General features: G+C 46.9%; 1 protein-coding gene across 1 annotated transcript in view; it reads left to right on the forward strand.

The window, feature by feature from the left end:
• The first annotated feature begins 311 nt into the window (after positions 1-311).
• Shc3 (SHC adaptor protein 3) overlaps positions 312-18,674 on the forward strand; it is a 58,684-nt gene continuing 40,321 nt past the window's right edge. Inside the window, exons 1-5 of the mRNA XM_059262473.1 lie at positions 312-403; positions 2,818-2,881; positions 5,821-5,940; positions 9,798-9,851; positions 14,712-14,763. Coding sequence (XP_059118456.1) covers positions 312-403; positions 2,818-2,881; positions 5,821-5,940; positions 9,798-9,851; positions 14,712-14,763 — 382 coding nt within the window. The remainder of the gene's footprint in view (positions 404-2,817; positions 2,882-5,820; positions 5,941-9,797; positions 9,852-14,711; positions 14,764-18,674) is intronic.

Raw genomic sequence — 18,674 nt, forward strand, 5'->3', positions numbered from 1 at the left:
GTGCACATTCATGTACACATAGACACACACACAGATGAACTCACTGATTAAAAAGGACAACACATCCATGTTCTGAAAGCAAACAGGGAGTTTGCTTTGAGCAGGTTTGAGATGGTATGTATTTGATCATTTTGGTAGGAGCACAGTTAGATGGCTATTATACAATAAATGGGAGCAGCGCTGTCATCCTAAACATCTGCTCTGGCTTCACTTTTCCAGGTCAGGATGACTCATACTGTGCAGGCTTCCTGGCGCCTGAACTGTCACAAACTCCTTTTCCTCCCTCTCTCCACAACCACTGAACGGCAAACATGAAGCTCGCCTCCATGGTCGCTGCCCTAATTAGACAAGGACATCTCCTAAAGCAGTTGCATTGTGATCATGATCATTTTTCAACTAGATGGTAGACATTAATTGTGAGGAGTATTCCACTTGGGAAGCTGGGTGGCTGTCCCTAAGGGGCCATTGTCTTCTTGATCATTCAGCTCATCTCTCGGTCCTGTTAGTTTATTTTCTCTATGTTCTTGTAATATTTTCTCCCTCTTAATGTGGGAGCTGAGAAGTTTGCCCAGCTCCTTTAGGCACCCCTAACTTGAAGCCACCTTCAGCCCCTCTCCCAGTCATTTCCACTTATGGTGAGTCACAGTGTTCAGCTGTGGGTGCTCTCAAGGTCACTGGAGTTGCCATCATAGCCTGCCACACCTGCATTAGAACCCCCACAGCCTCCTTATCTGGACTCTTCCTTATTTCAAGTTCTCCAGCCCCCATAGGGTAAGACCTGTGTATGGGACTCCTGCCTTACTAGACCCCATGCACTAGTGCCCCCCCCCCATACTGGGCACTCCCATCCCTTGACTCAGGACAATTCCTGGCACGTAGACCTGTCCAACCAATACTGTTCTGTGCATCTGCCCTGTACACAGCCTCACTCTTGTACCATGGAGTTCCTTTACTCCTCTTAAACTCTCTGGATTTTTTAAAATACAGCAGTTCCTCGACTTTTAAACCCACTGCAAATTGAAATTATTGTGGAAAATATACTGAGCTTATAGAACGTGCTAGAACATGCTAGCTTAGTGGCAGAGGACTTTAGAGTTGGTGGTTTCTGCTGCTGATCTTGGTGCTGACTTGGAGCTGAGGATTGCTGCTGATACCCAGCACTCAGAGAAGGTCCTGTGGATGGATCCAGAGGAAATATGTTAAATAAAGTGAGCCCGGCACAGAAAGACAAGTGCCATGTGCTGTCTTTCTCATACATAGAAGCTGGAAACAGTGGACTTGAGTATAGAATAGTGATTACTAGATGTCAGGGAATGTGTGTGTGTGTGTGTGTGTGTGTGTGTGTGTGTGTGTCTGTGTGTGTGTGTCTGTGTGTCTGTGTGTGTCTCTGTGTGTGTGTGTGTGTGTGTGTGTGTGTGTGTGTGTGTGTCTGTGTGTCTGGTTGCTGTGGGATGTCTTTCTGTATGCTATGAATATGTGTTGCTATGATTGGTTAATAAAGAAGCTCTGGCCTATGGTGAGTCAGGTTGTAGCCAGGCAGGAAATCCAGGAGAGAGGAAGGGCAGAGTCGGGAGTTGCCAGCCAGATGCAGAGGAAGCAAGATGAGAATGTCTAACTGAGAAAAGATACCAAGCCACATGGCTAAACATAGGATAAGAATTATGGGTAAATTTAACTGTAAGAGCTAGTCAGTAACAAACCTGAGCTAATGGCCAAGCAGTTATAATTAATATAATCCTCTGAGTGATTATTTTGTAAGTGAGCCATGGGACTGTGGGGGCTTGGTGGGACCAAAGAAAACTTCTGACTACAGTGTGTGTGTGTGTGTGTGTGTGTGTGTGTGTGTGTGTGTGTGTGTATGTGTAGAGGGTGTGTGTTGGTGGAAGATGGATCAAGAAAGGGTGGACTTGATCCGTGAGTGTTGTGTGATATACGTTGACCTACCATGATATGAACAGTGAGTGCATACTTACCAAGAAATAAAACATTTAGAACTTGAAACTTAAAAAAAGATTAGAATAGAAAATTCAAAGTATGACTTCTACTGAATATGAATCACTTTCATACTACCATAAAGCCAGAAAGCCCTAAGCTGAGTGATAAGCTAGGGTCTGTCTGTCTGTATTCATTTATTTCTTTTTATTTTTTGAGACATGGTCTCATGTATCCCAGGCTGGTCTCAAATGCACCATTTTGGTGAGAACGACCTTGAACCTCTAGTCCTTCTGCCCCTATCTCCAGAGTGCTAGGATTATTGGTATGTACTACCAAACTTGGTTTTATGCTGGGGCTTTAGAAGTATTGCACAAGCATCCCACAAATGGGCTGTAGCCTCAACTGGCTGGCTGTGTTTAAAACTGCAGAAGCTAAGAGTCAAACAATGAGCATTGTGTTTCCTCCAGTGACCTTTGAACCTACTTCAGAAGGATCTCAGTGAGCTGGATAGGCTTGGTCCTGATGCTCTGACAGTGTCAGGATATTTCAATAATGATTGGCATAATTTTAAAAAAAATTGGGGAGAGTACATATTAGGTACTGATTTTAAAAATGAAATCTTAGTTAAATGTAAAAGAAAAAGGAAATGTGGCTTTGGTCATGGTACCACCACACTAAGAAAGAGGTAGAATATGGCAAAAGTTTTAAGATGACCTGCCGGTGCTTGGCTTAATTCTGCTTGTTTGAGGAGATGCACTTGGAGGGCCAATTTTCTATGCTAAAATAAGCAGGCAGTTATTTCCTCTGGACCTTTGAGTGCAGACTATCTGAGTTGCATAACCCTGACTGGCATGTAATAAAATGAATCTCTCCTGCCCTCAGGGAAGCCATCAGCCGTGTCTGCGAAGCTGTGCCAGGTGCCAAAGGAGCCTTCAAGAAGAGAAAGGTACCTCACTGTGTGTCTGTCTCCTCCTTCATGTCCTCTCAGGGCCACACTCCATGTCCTCACCCACAAAACTGTCCACTGTCTTCTTACATAACCTGGATCTTGTTATTTCTTAAGGGAAAGCACCTAGCTAAGGCTAAAACACCCCTGCCCTGTCTCTCAAGCAAATGTGGATACTCATGTAGCTTAAACCCTGGAGACAGTGATACCAATCAACACCTGGCCAAGCATCCCTTTAAGCCCATTACATAACATGAATTCATCTACCTCTAACAGCTCATGTTGCAGCTACCCCAGTACACATGCTAGCCAATGCTTAAGAACTGGATTCTAGGGTTGGGAGGGGGGAGCAGGACCTTGCATTTGTAATGATGCAAGTTACTGTGGTGTAAATACCTCCCCATGATTCAAGCTTTCAACACAAGGTCCCCGGAAAGAGTTGGGAAGAGACACAGCAGTTCATCCCTGTGGCGTGTTTTCTCCAGGCACAGCAGATGGGTGCTGAAGGGCACAGGTTCACATAGCATGGGACCAGGAGTGAAACATCCAGGACTCAAGAAGTAGTTTACCATCTTTAGATGTCATCTACATACTTGTGAGTTTGTATAAGTTAACTCTCAGTAACAGCTGTGCTTAGTGGTGAGCTCCTAACATTTCTAAGGACATGACAAAAGGCTCTCCTGAGCTGGCTTGCCATGTCACTGGAAAACCTGATGTTATAGATGACAAAAAATGAAGCTTTGGACTGAGAAGCCACAAAGTGAGTAGGAGCTGGGGCCATGGCAAAGCCAGAGCCACCTGCTCTGGAGGCTGGGTGTTCAACTACACTTCTAGAACTTTCCATCCTGTGTGTGGTAGAGTAGGAGGGGAAAATATCTGGGGGCTGGGGAGATAGGCCAGCTGGCAGAGGGCTTATTGTATAAACATGAAGACCTGAGATTGTATCCTCAGCATCCGTGTAAAAAGCCTGCCATGGCAGCACATGACTGCAATCCCAGTGCTGGAGAAACAGAGACAGGCTAACCCTGGGGCTCACTGGCTAGCCATGGTTGCAGAACTGGTATGTTCCAGGTTCTTTGAGAGACTCTGTCTCCAACTATACGGTAGAGATTTTCAGAGGAAGACTCCCGATGACCTTCCGTTTCCACATGTGTGCACACATCTGCACACACACACACATACACACACGGATATAGATGTGATATCTATCACAATAAAAAGAAGAAAACATTGAATTAAGCGCTCTCTCTCTCTCTCTCTCTCTCTCTCTCTCTCTCTCTCTCTCTCTCATTAAGTAACTAAGAAATAAATACTCAGCACCTACAATCATGACTTTTATCTACCTAGAAGGGATTTGCGGGAAAGCATAGCATACAGAGCCCCATATCTGCCCCAGGATGAGCTTTCAGGTTCCAGATGGTTTTGTATCCAAGTCACTTCTGTCTTCAGAGCTGGGGACTTTCATAAACCTACAGGGCAACTGGGCCTGGGGCACAGAACTTGGCAGCTCAGGTTATGTGATGATAGCCAGTCCCCTGGAGGTCCTGGGAACCAAGTAGAGCTCCCAAACCTTGAATACAGGAATCAAGATGTCCCTTGGGAACAGCAAGGAGGACCATCGTCTCTCAGAAAAGGTGGTCCTACCAGGCCTTGTTTCCCCTCCGGTTCTCTTGGTGGGAAGAAATGGAGGTAATGGCAGCTTTTCAGGCTGTGCCCAGATACAGTTGATCTGTCTCTCACACAGAGGGGAAGGGTTCTCTAAAGGGCTCTTTTGAAGTGTTAAATAAAAAGAAAAAGAAATAAAATGGCATGGCAGGGATCCTAAAGGAAATAGCATCTATCTGGGAAGCAAAGAGCTGCAGTTTGGGGATGCCAAACCAGGGCAACCCCTGGAGGTAAGTTCAGCAGAGATTTTCTTTTTTAAAATATAGAGAGTTGCCATTAAGTGTTACCTTTGGAGACAGTTCATTGGCTGGGCAGACACCCTAAACTGCAAATCCGTTCTGATTGGTTCATTAACTAGGCTACTCCCCACTGAGAGGTTGGTGTACAAGGCCCGCAGGTCTGGCTTTGGCCTCTTATCTGAGTCACAGGAACATCCTGTGGCCTGAGCTTCAGCAGAGGGATGTGACCTTCCCAGTTTCCTGGCTCCACTTTAGACAACCTTAGTGGCTGCATTTTCTCTCCTAGTGGATCAAAGAACTGTGCATCTGGTCAGGAGCTGTTGGGCACCGTGAGCAGAGGATGTTGTAATCAAATGGAAAGTGTGAGCAGGAGAGGGCTTCATTGTGTGCCCAGGGCCTGGGGGATGGCACCTGGCTGGACACTGAAGCTGCTCCATATCCCCGTAAAGACTTTGCCGACAGGTGAGGGAGATGCTGGCCACAGCAGCCTGTCTCTCCACCCTGCCCAAGCTCTGGGCAGTCAGATTCTAATGGGACTGTCCAGGTAAGCCCTTAACAGGGAGCCACTTCTGACAAGGATTCCCTTCTGGAGAGAGCCTCGTGATCCTGTGAGGCTGCTCCTGAGCCTTGGTGCCAAGCAGCTTCTCCCCTAAGAGGCAGTCTGCGTCTCAGTCTGCCGAGACAAGGTTTGTAAGTCTGCACAGCTGTGATGGCCCTGCTGTGTGGTTTCTGCAGGTTTACGTCTAAGACCCAGGAGACACCCGCATATGATCAAGGCAGCCAGGAAGACCAGGAGTTCTCCCCCAGAACTGACTTATTAGGCATTTATAATTTCATACCTCATATTACTGAATGTGTGTATTGGCGTGGGCTCTTATTTTCCCAGCTCCTCCATTTTCAAATTGTCTGTCTTCTGGCACCTCAGTAGAGAGCAGCAGCCAGGGAGAGTCTGTAGGGGTACACTGACATCTCTGCCTCCACCCTTTCAGACAGAGTCTGGGCCAAAAGCTAAACTATGACCCTTGGATTTCACAGCCTCCAAGTAAAACGCTGTCCAGCATCCTGGGGAAGAGCAACCTCCAGTTCGCAGGGATGAGCATCTCCCTGACCATCTCCACCGCCAGCCTGAATCTGCGCACTCCCGACTCCAAACAGGTGTGAGGTTACCCAGGCCTCCCTGGGCCCGAGAGTGGACACCCTAGGAGCTTCCTCCTCAGAGCTTACTGAGCCCATGCAGAACCCGCTTGGCCAAACCGTGAGCTTTGGTCACTTCGACAGTCCACCCACAGATGGATGAATAGTTCTCTGGAATCCTGCTCTAAACAATGTCTGTTTTGTTGGTCTGTTTGTAATATAAAGAAATGGTGATGTCTGTGCAAACGCCTTGATGTCTGCCCTTGGTTTATAGCCACGCTGTATTGGTTTTATGGGTCATATTTTAATCTTACCCTGAGTGGTGTGCATAGTGTGCTGTGGTTTAATAGACAGGGGTTTTCTTCCTGATGGCTTCTTATGTTGGAGCCTCTTATAGTTCATCCCGTCTCAGAGTTGATGAGCTGTGCGTATCTACAGTGTAGATAGGGTAGAATGACCGAGGCAGCACAGCCACAATTATAAAGACAAATTCCAGGTAGGATGGCTGCATTTCTGTGTGCTGACTATGTTTTAGGTCAGTCTATCTATCTATCTATCTATCTATCTATCTATCTATCTATCTATCTATCATCTTGTATGTATGTATCCACCCATCTATCAATCTAGCTATCTTGTATGTATGTATGTATGTATGTATGTATATATGTATGTATGTATGTATCTATTTATCTATCTATCTATCTATCTATCTATCTATCTATTACTATCTATCTACCATCTATCCCTAAGATGTAGAGACAAATTAGATCTAATGTATAAATAAGAAATAAATCAGGGCTTTGTTGAGACACAACTAACTACAACTTCTTATTCTACCCTGTTATCTTCCAGGGACCCACTGATAACTGCTTGTCTTTTTTTTAATTATTATTTTCTAAGGGTTGGACTAACCAGTCTTTGAGGCCATGGATCTAGGATGTCCAGTCAGCCTAGCCTTGCCCAGGCTGTCCTAAGTTGAGCCCCAGTTGCTCATGGAGGCTGGCACACTAGGCTCTAGACAGCCATGTAAACTGGAATCTGGCCTCTGTGCACATGGACCGTTCATTTCTAGGGGTCCCTAGGCTGTAACTCTCCACCCTCCTTGCTCATTCTCTCCTTAAAAAGATGGCCCAGTAAGGATAATGTTAGCCTAGCTGGACCTGAGGCCCTCTTCTACCTTGGTGTGGTCCAGGTTGGGTCTAGTTAGGTGTCTAACTCTCATTTCCCTGCCATGTATTGGGTGGGTCTAAGTGCAGTTTTCCAGACACCCAGGGGCTGCAGCTAGGGTGACACAGGAGCAGTCCACATCACAGGTAGAGCATATGGTTGTGCCTTTCCCATTTCCTGAGTTTAGGGCCCCACTGCGGCAAATAGAGAAAGCAAAAGCCCCTGCCTCCTCCACCCAGGGAGCAGACACACAGCACCCACTCCATGATGCTGGGGTCCAAGTAGAGGGACAGCGATGAATCCCTTAGAGGAGAAACATGCTACCCTAGTGGTTCTCATCCTTCCTAATGCTGCGGCCCTTTAAGACAGTTTCTCATGATGTGGTGACCCCCAACCATAAAATTATTTCACTGCTACTTCATAACTGTAATTTTGCTACTGTTATGAACTATAACGCAAGTATCTGAAATGCAGGATATCTGATAAGTGACCCCCAAAGGTGAAAGGCAATCATGATAGTGATCATGTATCCACTTGACCAAGTGTAACTTAGGCTTTCCCCCCCTAAATTATAGCTTCCAATTTAATTTCCAACCCCCAGATTTAGAGTTGGCATGTATGTGTGAGTGTGTGAGGGTGTATTTTGTGTGGTGTGTGTGTGTGTGTGTGTGTGTGTGTGTGTGTGTGATATGTGGTATATATGTGTTTGTCATCTGTGGGGTGTGTGTGTTTATGTGGTGTGTGTTATGTGTATGCTGTTTGTGTTTATGGTATGGTGTGTTTGTGTGTGTATGTGTAAACCAGATGAAGACTGTCGGACACTGTCTACCCTGATTTTTAAAACAGGGTCTCTCATTGGTCTGGAGTTCACAAACTTGCCCAGACTGTCCGGCCAGTGGGCCCCAGGAGTCCCCCTTTTCTACCTCCCCAGTGCTGGGATTACAGGCTCCATTCCCAGTTTTTTTCACATGTTCTGGGGAATCAAACTCAGGTCCTCATGCTTGTGTGGCGACCATTTATCAACTGAGCCATCTCCTTAAATAAACAAAAAGTTAGACACACAAAAATCAGTTTTGCAGCATTAGAAACTTATGCTGGGCATGGCAGGTCACACCTGTAATTCAAGGGGTAAGGAGATGAGTCAAGAGGATCAGAAGTTCAAGGCCATCCTCAGCAACATGAATTCCAGATCAGCCTGGGCCTCAAGACACCAAAGTCCTAGTTTACTGTTGGGGATTCTGCTGCCTTGTCATTCACTCAGGCGTGCTGCCCACAGGCAGCAGGATTCCAGGGCAATTATTCTTAGTTAGCTGCCCGGGGCTTGGCCACAGGCCACCCAGCAGTCTCACTGTTTTGTATTTCCTTAAACCCTCAGGTTTCTCTAGATTGAGGTTTTGCAAATGTCAACAGCCAAAGTCAGCATTTTAAAATATTTAAAATTTTATCCTATAATGATACGTTATTTCAAGTTTTCAGGAGCGCATACTCTCTTTGATGCTCTGTGGACGACTGTCTGCTGGGGACAAGGGCAGAGGACAGGGCTCAGAAATAAACCTGGCTGTGTTAGGATAGAGCTGGGAGCTCCTTTCCACACAGGAACTTTTCCTCAATGTCGTTACATTGTCTTTAAAAAGATAAAAATAGCAGAGAGGACTTACGTAGCTTTTAGAATTTAGGGCAGCTTCTAATTCGCTCTGTGTCACTGAACTCCATGGATGCCACAGCTTATAAACCTGATGGAAATTTTCCTTTTAAAGATGAGTATGGAAGGGCCCCTGGTCTTTAGGCCAGTGGATTATGAGAGGGCTGTAATTCTTGGATGCTGGCCTTCTGATTTATATACACCTGATGTGAGTGTGATGGAATGAAACAGGCCACACTCCCCAGGCCTGGCTCCAGGGTTTGGGAAAGCAGAAACTACAAGTTATAATAATGTTTTGGTACAATGCATTTTTCCTTTCTTTTTGTGTATGTGTATGTGTGTGGTATATGTCTGTGTGGACGATATGCACATATGTGTAATGGGTGTATGTGCACATATGTGTGCACATATGTGGAGGCCATAAGTTAGCCTCAGCTGTTGTTCATCAGGGCAGTGTCTGCTGGTTGATTTAGGGTCTCTCATTGGTCAGAAACCTGCTGATTCAGCTAGGCTGCTGCTCCAGCTAGCCCCAGGGATCCACCTGTCCCTCGCTTTCCAGTGCCGGGACTGTAGCCACCACATCCTGTTCTTTTTCCCGCGGGTTTGGGGGATTAACCTCAGGCCTCCCTGCTTGTAAGGCGAGCACTTTACCACCTGAGCCATCTCTCTAGGACTACCTTTTCCTTCCTGGAGAAGTCTAGTTTTGGAGACCCTGGCCTCAGGTTGGAGTCCTGATTTCACGGGTCTGGAATTGCTACACTTCTTCCTTTGAACAAGCCTCTTGGCCCCTGTGGGATCATGGTCTGTGCCTGTAAAATGGGCTTCCCACAGGTCTCACTCCTCGGCTGCTGGGAGGCTTAATGCGGCATTGGAATGGTCAACCAGAGAGACGGGAGCCATCAGGCCGTGCACAGCGAGGGCAGGTGGCCTACTGTCTCAGCGTTTTATTGTTTTCTTTGTGGGCAGTTTTCAGGAAATCTTGTTGTTTGGGTGGCCTGCCAGCAGGGCAGGCTCTGCAGGACACGGGAAGCACTAACGGCTCCTCTCCTCTCTTGTCTCCGCCCTGCAGATCATAGCGAACCATCACATGCAGTCCATCTCCTTTGCTTCCGGGGGAGACCCGGTGAGTGGCCTTGGCGGGGTTCTCTTGCTCTCGCTGAGGATTTTTGAGAAGGAACCCCTGCTTTAAAAATGTGCCTCTTGAAGACATGACACAAAAGTGTTTTATGCTGATTCTAGTGAAACCCCAATTTACTACTCTGATAACAGTCCAGTTGTTTTACGATCAGGACAATTTCAATCTGGGTGGAATTCTATTCTGACAAAGTAAATGTGCTCAGAAACAACTGTAGTGTCCTCAGAAAAACAAGTTTTATACTCTACAGGGGAAAATCCTTTGAAATAAGTAGTGTTTTGTAAGTCAAAATATTTATCCTCCAAAAATTTCGAGGAGTCATAACCCCTGAAGCTGTGATCCAGCTGTTTACCCCTCTTGGTTTCAGAAGTCCTCCCTCCCCATGCCCCTCCCTTCCCTCCCTTTTTTCCTCCTCCCCTTTCATTTCTCTGTATTAGAGACTGAGCTGGGGCCAATGGTCAGCAATCACTCTGTTTTTAAGATACCGAGTCATAGTTCTCTTGACCGTCATTTACGTCGCTATTTGGTGCAGGGAGGGGTAACCTGTAGTCAGGTCCTACATTCATTTTCAGCCACAAAGTATCAGGAATTCTGGAAGCATGGCCTCCATGAGAGGCATCCAGAGCTCCTGTGTGGAACCCATCATGCCATGCCTGCTTCCTTTGGTTTCTTCTCTCCCACGTCTCCAAAAACCACCTCAAAAACAGGCAGACAACATATGAGGGAGCGAGAAACTGAGGGAAGAGGGAGGAAACGGGCTGACTCCTTCCAGCATTGGTAGGGGGAAAGGCTCCTTCCAAACGTTATAATGATAATTTTCATTGTTCTGGGTAAAGTTTTCAGTGGCTAAGGACAAAAAATTAGAAGCGGGGTAACAGGATGAGGGATAGTTTTTAACCCAAGTTCATTCAAATGACAAAAAAAATTTTTTTTCTTGTAACTTAAGATATCCTTTTTACTTTTTTTGGTGCCCCCACCTCCCCTGACACCTGAGGAGTCTGTTCCCCCACACACAGACATACACAAGATCCCCAAGTGGATGCCAGAACAAGGGCCTGTCTCCTAGGGTCTTGGTGACTGAGAACAGAGATGGATTAACTACAGAATAAGATCCCCACAGCCTCTTCCCTGGAACTTAGTGTGCCCGCTGTGGAACTGGGCGCTGCCAAGAGCACTGTTCTGAATCCGATATACTGGGGAAGGATGCCAGGTAAAGATCGAGACTGACAGCAGAAGGGCCATGCCCTAGCTTGGTCATGGGCCGTCTGAGAGATGGGTAGCACATCTTCCTGGGCCTTCCTTCCCCAGTCGCAATATAGTTTCTTAGACTAGAGGAAGAACTGCTCCTCTCTTGAAAAAAAGCTTCCTTGTATGAAGCACCTGTGCCGACTAGGGCTAATTTTGCTCTTTGGCTCTGCACAAAACTCAGACAACAGACTCCCACGTTGGCACAGTTTCCTTGAACTCTAAATCCCCGTCAGATTTGGAAATTACGAAGGAAGGCTGTAAAGCTGATCCCATGCAGTTAGGTTAATGTGCCACAAGAGCAGTTGGTTGAAACTAAATGTCTCCCCTTCCCTGCCTGCCATGCATCTCTGAGCTCCCAGGGTGGCTAGTGTCTTTTGGGGACAGTAGCTCTGGTTCCCAGGTGATTCAGTTCTACTGCTGATTTCTTCTATTCAAGCACAATCTTCAGCGTGCATCCTTAGGCACAAAAGTGACAGCAATTTGGGTCAGTTGGGGCAAAGGCATCATCCGCTCTGCTTCTTGAAAAAAACCCAGCTCCTGTAATGTGGGAAAGCTGGCTTTGGAGCTCAGTCTTGACCCCGTAACTCAGAACCAAATTAAGGACATGGCAGCTGTCTAGACGATCCCGGGGTTCTTGGGTTAGCTTTATAAGACTGTGGAAAGAAAAACAGTGCCGGAGAGCATGCCCCAGGGCTCCAAAGCTCCAGGGCTCTGGTCTGTTGGCAAAGATATTCCTGAAGTTTCTTAAGGACAATTACATCTCTCACATCCCATGAGTCTGGGAGGAAAGTGAAGAATTGTAAACTACAATCCATACTTTTGCCAATAGCTTCAAATCCTCAGAAGATGCCCCTCCATGGCAGTGGACAGAAGCCATTTTATAGTCTTCCTGTCCTTTCTCTCACTGGTCTATGAAATATTAAAGACTAGAAAATGCACTCTGCTCTGAGGAGCCTCAGAGACAAGGGTTCTGCTCTGAGGAGCCTTGGAGACAAGAGTTCTTTTGTTTCCACCACTGGAAAAGTCCCCATGCCTCTGTTCTCTGGAAGTCTTGGAGGGCACCATGCCCATCCATCCCTCCTCACCCCCACACCCCTCCCTACACCCACACCCCTCCCCACACCCACACCTCTCACCTCCCCTCTCCAGGCGGTATTTGCTGGATCTCTGTTAAGAGGGAGAGAGGACACTTCCTTGTGGAGGGAACAGTACAGGTCAGTGCAGACCATTACCACTCAGGCAGAAGACACGGTAGATGAACTTGAAGCCCTTTGAAGCATAAACTTTGGAAAATTACTACAAAACCAGGCTGACCTTTTAGCTGCTCTCTGAGGGGTGGTGCTTTGACAATTAACTTGTCACCACCCAGAATGACTTGGGAAGAGAGTGTCAACTGACAGATTGGGCCTGTGGTGTAGGAAGAGGCAGAGCAGGGTGGGTGGCACATTCCCTAGGCAGGTTCCTGAGCAGTGTGAGAGAGGAGAAGTCAAGCTGGGCAGAGGGAAGTGAGCAAGGAGACATGCACGTATTCTCTGTCTCTGCTCTTGGCTGTGGATGTACAGCTTCCAGGGCTTGCCTTGACTACCCTGCAAGAATGAACTGTAACCTGGAATTGTAAACAAACAAACAAACAAAAAACAAAAACAAAACCCTTTTCTCTAGTTGCTTTTAAGTTAGAGTGTTTGTCCTGACTTAAAAGCCCCAGAAGTAAAACTAGAAGGGAGTTTCTGTTTGTTTGTTGTTTGGTTGGTAGAGGGAGTCATCAGGGATTGAACACAGAGCCATGTGCTTGGTGGTAAGTGCTCTATGCCAGAGCAATGCCCCCAACCTTAACAGTTTTTGAGGACCAGCCCACCCCAGACACCTTAAGCCTTTTTTGGTTTGTTGTTCTCAATGTTAAAAATGTCAACATGTAGAGAAGTCTCTCTGGCTTTAAGAATTAAGAAAATAGGGCTTGAGAGATGGCTCAGTGCTTAAGAGCACTTACTGCTCTTCCATAGGACCCAAGTTTGGTTCTTAGCACCCACATAGGGTGGCTCACAACAGCCTGTAACTCCAGTCCTAAGGACCCCGCACCTCTGGCCTCCACAGGCACATGCATTCATGTACACACATTCCCCTGCCCGATGCACGCACATAACTGAAATACTAAAAATAAATACTAAAATAATGCTTTAAAAAGCATGAAGAGAATGACCAGGTCCCTAGCTACCTGTTCAGAAGTGAGTGAGCCTGCATGCAGGCTGCCTCCGCAGACCATCAAGGCCTCAGAAGGCTGCCAGGAACCGCATTTCACACCGAGGGGTGAGACTTCCAAGTGAGATCCAGGAAAGGCACCAAAGCTACACAGAGAAACCCTGTCTCGAAAAACCAAAATAATAATAATAATAATAATAATAATAATAATAATAATAATAAATAAAGCCTATGTTAAAAAACAAACAAACACATTTATAATGTTTTAAATTAGCCACGCACCATTGTTTAACATAATGAGATTTATCGTGACAGTTTCCTCTACGTATCTGACACACTTTGATTGTATTCACGCACACACCTTACTCTCCTCTGGCCCCTCCTTTTCCTCATAGCCCCCTTCTACTTTCACGTCTTTGTGAGTCTTTCTGACTCTTGCTCACTTCACTTAATAGAATGACTTCCAATTCCATCTGTTTTCCCGGAAATGAGATTTCATTCTTTGTGATTGCATAGAACACCATGCTTTCTCTACCCCCTCATCTGCTGGAGGACAACTGGGCTAATTCTGTATCTTGTCTATTGTGAGTATCCAGTCTTTAAACATCTGCTCTAGTATTCTTCCCCACAATCAGTTCTCAAAGAATAGTCTCTAACCCCACAGCAGCCGGAGGGTGTCAGCAATCCAGTTTGGGGGTCCAGATGCAAAACTGGGGTACAGCCCAAATCTGTCTTAAGCCTTTAGGGGATTTTCACAGGAACTCAAGTTTGAGCTCGTATACACATTACTGACAGCCCCGCTTCTTGACTTTGATTCACACTAGTGCATCTACGAGCTTTAAACAGGTCCTCATGGTCAGGTCTCATTCCCAAACCTGCTAAGTCAGATGAACCAGGGTACTCAAGAACCATTGTGAAAGACTCCCAGAAGAACCTCTGTGGGGAGGCCAGGTGCCTGCCACTCTGGCTGCTCTGAGTGTGGTCACAGACTGGTAGCATGCATACCCGGGGGAGGGGGAGGATGCTGGTTAGTGATGTCTGCACTAGCTGCTCATAATTCCTCAGGTTCTGCCTAGTCTGCACTCAGATCTCCAGGGATTTCCAGCCACATCCAAGTTTAAGGATGTGCCTCAAACCATGCCCATTTTGTACCATTTTGTACCCAGTATCTGGCCCTTCCTCCCTCCTTTTCTCTCTCCTTCCCTTCCTTCCTTTTTCTCCCAGTACTGAGGAGGCTCAGGGCCCTCCCACGCTAGGAAAGTGCTGGTCCATGAACTTTCCTCCCAACCCCGATTCTCTACTGTGTGATGGATGAATGGATACTTATCTCGCTGGGCTCTGCCTCCCTCTGGTCTTACTTCTTGCTGTGATGAGTGATACAAATGTCTCCTTTTCCTTCCACAGGACACAACAGACTATGTTGCCTATGTCGCTAAGGACCCTGTTAATCGCAGAGGTAAGCAATGCTCGACCCATTTAATCATTCATTTGTGTGAAGCCAGGCTGGATGCTGTGAACCAGATGTTCCTCATTATCTCAGCTCCTTTAGCAAATGAGCACATGTCACGTGACATGATTAAGGATAATTGAGGCCTGCAAGGGTAGCTTGTCACCTGGCTGAGAGAGAACCTACCGGATGCTGAGTGCCAAGTTCGCACCTGTGACAGGATGGCTGTGGTTTGATAAACCCAGCTCACACCTCACCTCTCACCCTGTGCTCTGACAGTGGCCTCAGGCATGCACTCATCTCTGCTTCCCAACTATCTATGCATGCAGTGTGAGCATATGCCTCAGGCTCCTGATGCCTGCGGTGATGACTGTCCCCTCAACCTGTGAGCCCAACTGAGTCCTTCCTTCCTTAAGTTGCTTCTGTCAGGGATGTTATCAGAGCAATGGGACAGTAACTGTGTGGCATGTGAATTGTCCTAGAGGTGCTTGCACAGCAAAGGTGGTAGACACTATGCTGAATATTCTTGCAAACTGCTTCCAACTTGGCTGTGAACACTTGCATTGTCATGGTAAGTATGTGAGGTTCTCCCCTGCTGGACCCTCAGCCAGTTCTGGGTAGAGGAGCCCAGAACTGACATCCTACCAGTGATGATTTGAAGTCAAAGACACAAGATAATGGGAAGGCTTTGGAGAGTCCGGCTTGGTCTTCCTGTTCTTCCCCTGCAAACTGAAGCTTCGTCACACGTCTTCACTTAGGGTGGTGGGGAGAGAAGTGGGTTCCTGTAGATGACACAGCACTGGTTCCTAATCTAGACTCTCTACCGTGTCTCCCCTGAACAGAGCTGAGACAATTAGACAGTTGTGTCAGTGTGTGTTCGTGCATGCACATGTGTACATTCATTAGAGTGTGTACAGGTGCACATGTGTGAGTGTGCATGTAAAGACCAGAGAACTATGCTGAGTGTAATTCCTCAGGTACTGTCTACCTTATTTTTTTAGGCAGTCTCACTGGCCTGGAATTCTCCAAATATGCTAGGCTAGCTGGCCCATGAGTCCAGGGGTCAGCCCCCTTGTCCTTCCTAGAGCTGAGAGTACAAGCTTGTCCTGTGATGCCTGTTCTTTTTTTTTTTTTTAAAATCTGGGTTCTGGGGACTCAAACTCAGGCCCTTGTACTCCTAAGGCAAGCACTTTACAAACTGAGCAGTCCCTCTGGCTTTTCTCTAAGGAATTAGACAGGCCTGAGGAGAGAAGAAGGGGCAGGGCTGTTATACCTGTGACAGTCAGGACTACTGCCTAGACCGCTTGAGCAAAACTCTTGTTGCAGGCTCAGAGGCTCGGCTTAGCGTCTAAGATAGCAAACACAGATTAAGTTGTTTAAAGCAACAAGGACATGTTGCCTCACAGTTCTGGAGGCTGGACGCCCAGTTCACGGTGTCAGCAGGGCCATATGGGCTCTCTCTGGGTCCTGGAGGAGAAATCCCTCCTGCCTCCTTCTGGCTTTGGTAGTTACCGGTGATCTCCAATGTCCCTTGACTTGCAGGTGCCACTGAAACCCATCCTAATGTGGTGTACTCCCTGAGGCTGTGAATACTCATAGATACCTATAGAGATGACAGTCCATGGTGGCTCAGGGCCCCTTCTATCCTGCTGTGACCTCATTTTAACTAGTTACATCCGAAACTTCCCATTTTCCAAATAAGGATACCTTCTGGGGTCCTGGGGTTAAGTTATTTGGCATAACTTTTTTTTTTTTTTTTTTAAACAGGAGGCATAATTGAACCCACAACATAAGCCAGCTCCTTTAACTATCCTAGCTTCCCCCAAATCAGGGAGGGCATGGAAGAGGGGAGGTATAGGCAATCCCTCACCAGGCACTGGCCCCTCAAACTCTATCTGGGTTAGAACAGCTGGGGCTCGTTCTTTGTTTTGGTTCGTTTCAAATTAAGGGCAAGTGATCTAGGCAATTCTGTCATTCAGAGCTCTTTAGTAGGTCCAGGTCAATGGTCCTCAAAATGAGTGACACTTGAGAGTTACTTAGGAGCCTTATTAAAACATCTCAGCACTCAGGTCTGAGAGAAGGGGAGCCAGGCAACAGTGTGTTTAAGTAGCTCCTTGGGGCCTGGGGAGACCGCTCAGTTGGTAAAGTGCTTGCTCTGCAGGCCTAAGAGGCTGAGGTCATTTCCCAGAGCCCACCTGAAAAGCCAGGTATGATGGCAACACCTGTAATCCCAGCACTGAGTGGCGGATACAAGAGGATCCCGGGGGCTTGCTGGCCAGCCAGCCTAGTCTGGTTGGTACATAGGCCAATGAGAGCCCTTCTCTCATAAAACAAAGTGAATATCCACTGAGGAATGGCACCTGACATTGTTCTTTGGCCTCCACATACACATATACATATGTGACATACACCCACACACATATGCACACACATGTACTTTGTGTGACTCTGATGCTCTGATGGATTTAAAGCAACACGGCACTAAGGTGTAGCCTATGTCCCCAAGGTGTGTAGTCTCCAAACATTTCTCTTTGGACCATACAAGGGCCCAGCTTCTGTGGTGTTTCACAGTCCAGCCATCTTGTGCCCATCCTCACCTTTCAGAGTCAAGGGGCCAGGCTTTCCTGCATGTGTGCTTGGTCCCTTCACCAAGGCTCCCTCTGAGATCGACATGCTGTTGGGAAAACTGAGGCAGTGCTACCTTGAAGGATAATGTTGCATGCTTTTCTAATGGTACTTTATATTTGTCTCCCAGTTATTAAGAGGCCACAGCTTCTGTAATTAATCCAGTGGAGGGAAAAGAGGCCCGACTCCCTGGTCATTAAGTCATGTGGGAATCACCACCAACCATCTCAAGATCAGGACTGCACATGAGGGAAGTTTCAGGAGGCTGGTGGCCAATAGGAGATCTACACTGATGTTTGTAGAGACGGAACTCCCAACATGTCAGCTTTGTTGGATTCTAATACATCATTTTCTTTCATTTTTAAATCTTATTTCCCCTTTCACTGTGTGTGTGTGTGTGTGTGTGTGTGTGTGTGTGTGTGTGCGTGTGTGCCTATGGAGGCTACAAGTAGTCTTTGAGTGTCTTCCTCTCATCTACTCTCCATCTTATTTTTGAGATGGGGTGTCCTCCTGAACCACAAACGCATTTATTGACTAAAGTAGCCAGCCACCAAGCACCGGGGCCCATGCCCCTCTCTCCTCTCCAGCACTGGATTTACAGAATGCATCACCGCACACAACTTTTAATGAGGCTTCTGGGGACCTGAATTCAGGTCCTCCTGCTCCCATGGCAAGCCCTTAACCAACTTAGTGGTCTTCCTAGTCCCTGTGTAACTTTTGATTGACATGTAATTAGTTTAATTATGATGTTCAGTGTGAGATTTCAGGACATACTATGTGCAATAGTCAGGTAGGAGTATTTCACCTTCAAACTGCAAGCTTCTGCCACTTGACTCCCTGCTGTGGTGGACTGGAACCTGGAACTGAGCCAAATGAACCCTTTTCATTTGAGATGCTTTTGCCGGGGTCTTTTATCACAGCCACAGGAAGGAAACAGACACACTCTCAACAGCGTTTTTTTTTTTTTTTTTTTTCGAGACAGGGTTTCTCTGTGTAGCTTTGCGCCTCTCCTGGGACTCACTTGGTAGCCCAGGCTGGCCTCGAACTCACAGAGATCCGCATGCCTCTGCCTCCCGAGTGCTGGGATTAAAGGCGTGCGCCACCACCACCCGGCAAAATATAACGTCTTTTTTTTTTTTTTTTAATTTATTTATTAGGTATACAGTATTCTGCCTGCATGTGTCCCTGCAGGCCAGAAGAGGGCACCAGATCTCATTACAAGTGGCTGTGAGCCACCATGTGGTTGCTGGGAATTGAACTCAGGACCTCTGAAAGAGCAGTCAGTGCTCTTAACC

This window comes from Peromyscus eremicus, chromosome 5, assembly GCF_949786415.1.
Source record: "Peromyscus eremicus chromosome 5, PerEre_H2_v1, whole genome shotgun sequence".
In the NCBI taxonomy this organism is placed as follows: domain Eukaryota; kingdom Metazoa; phylum Chordata; class Mammalia; order Rodentia; family Cricetidae; genus Peromyscus; species Peromyscus eremicus.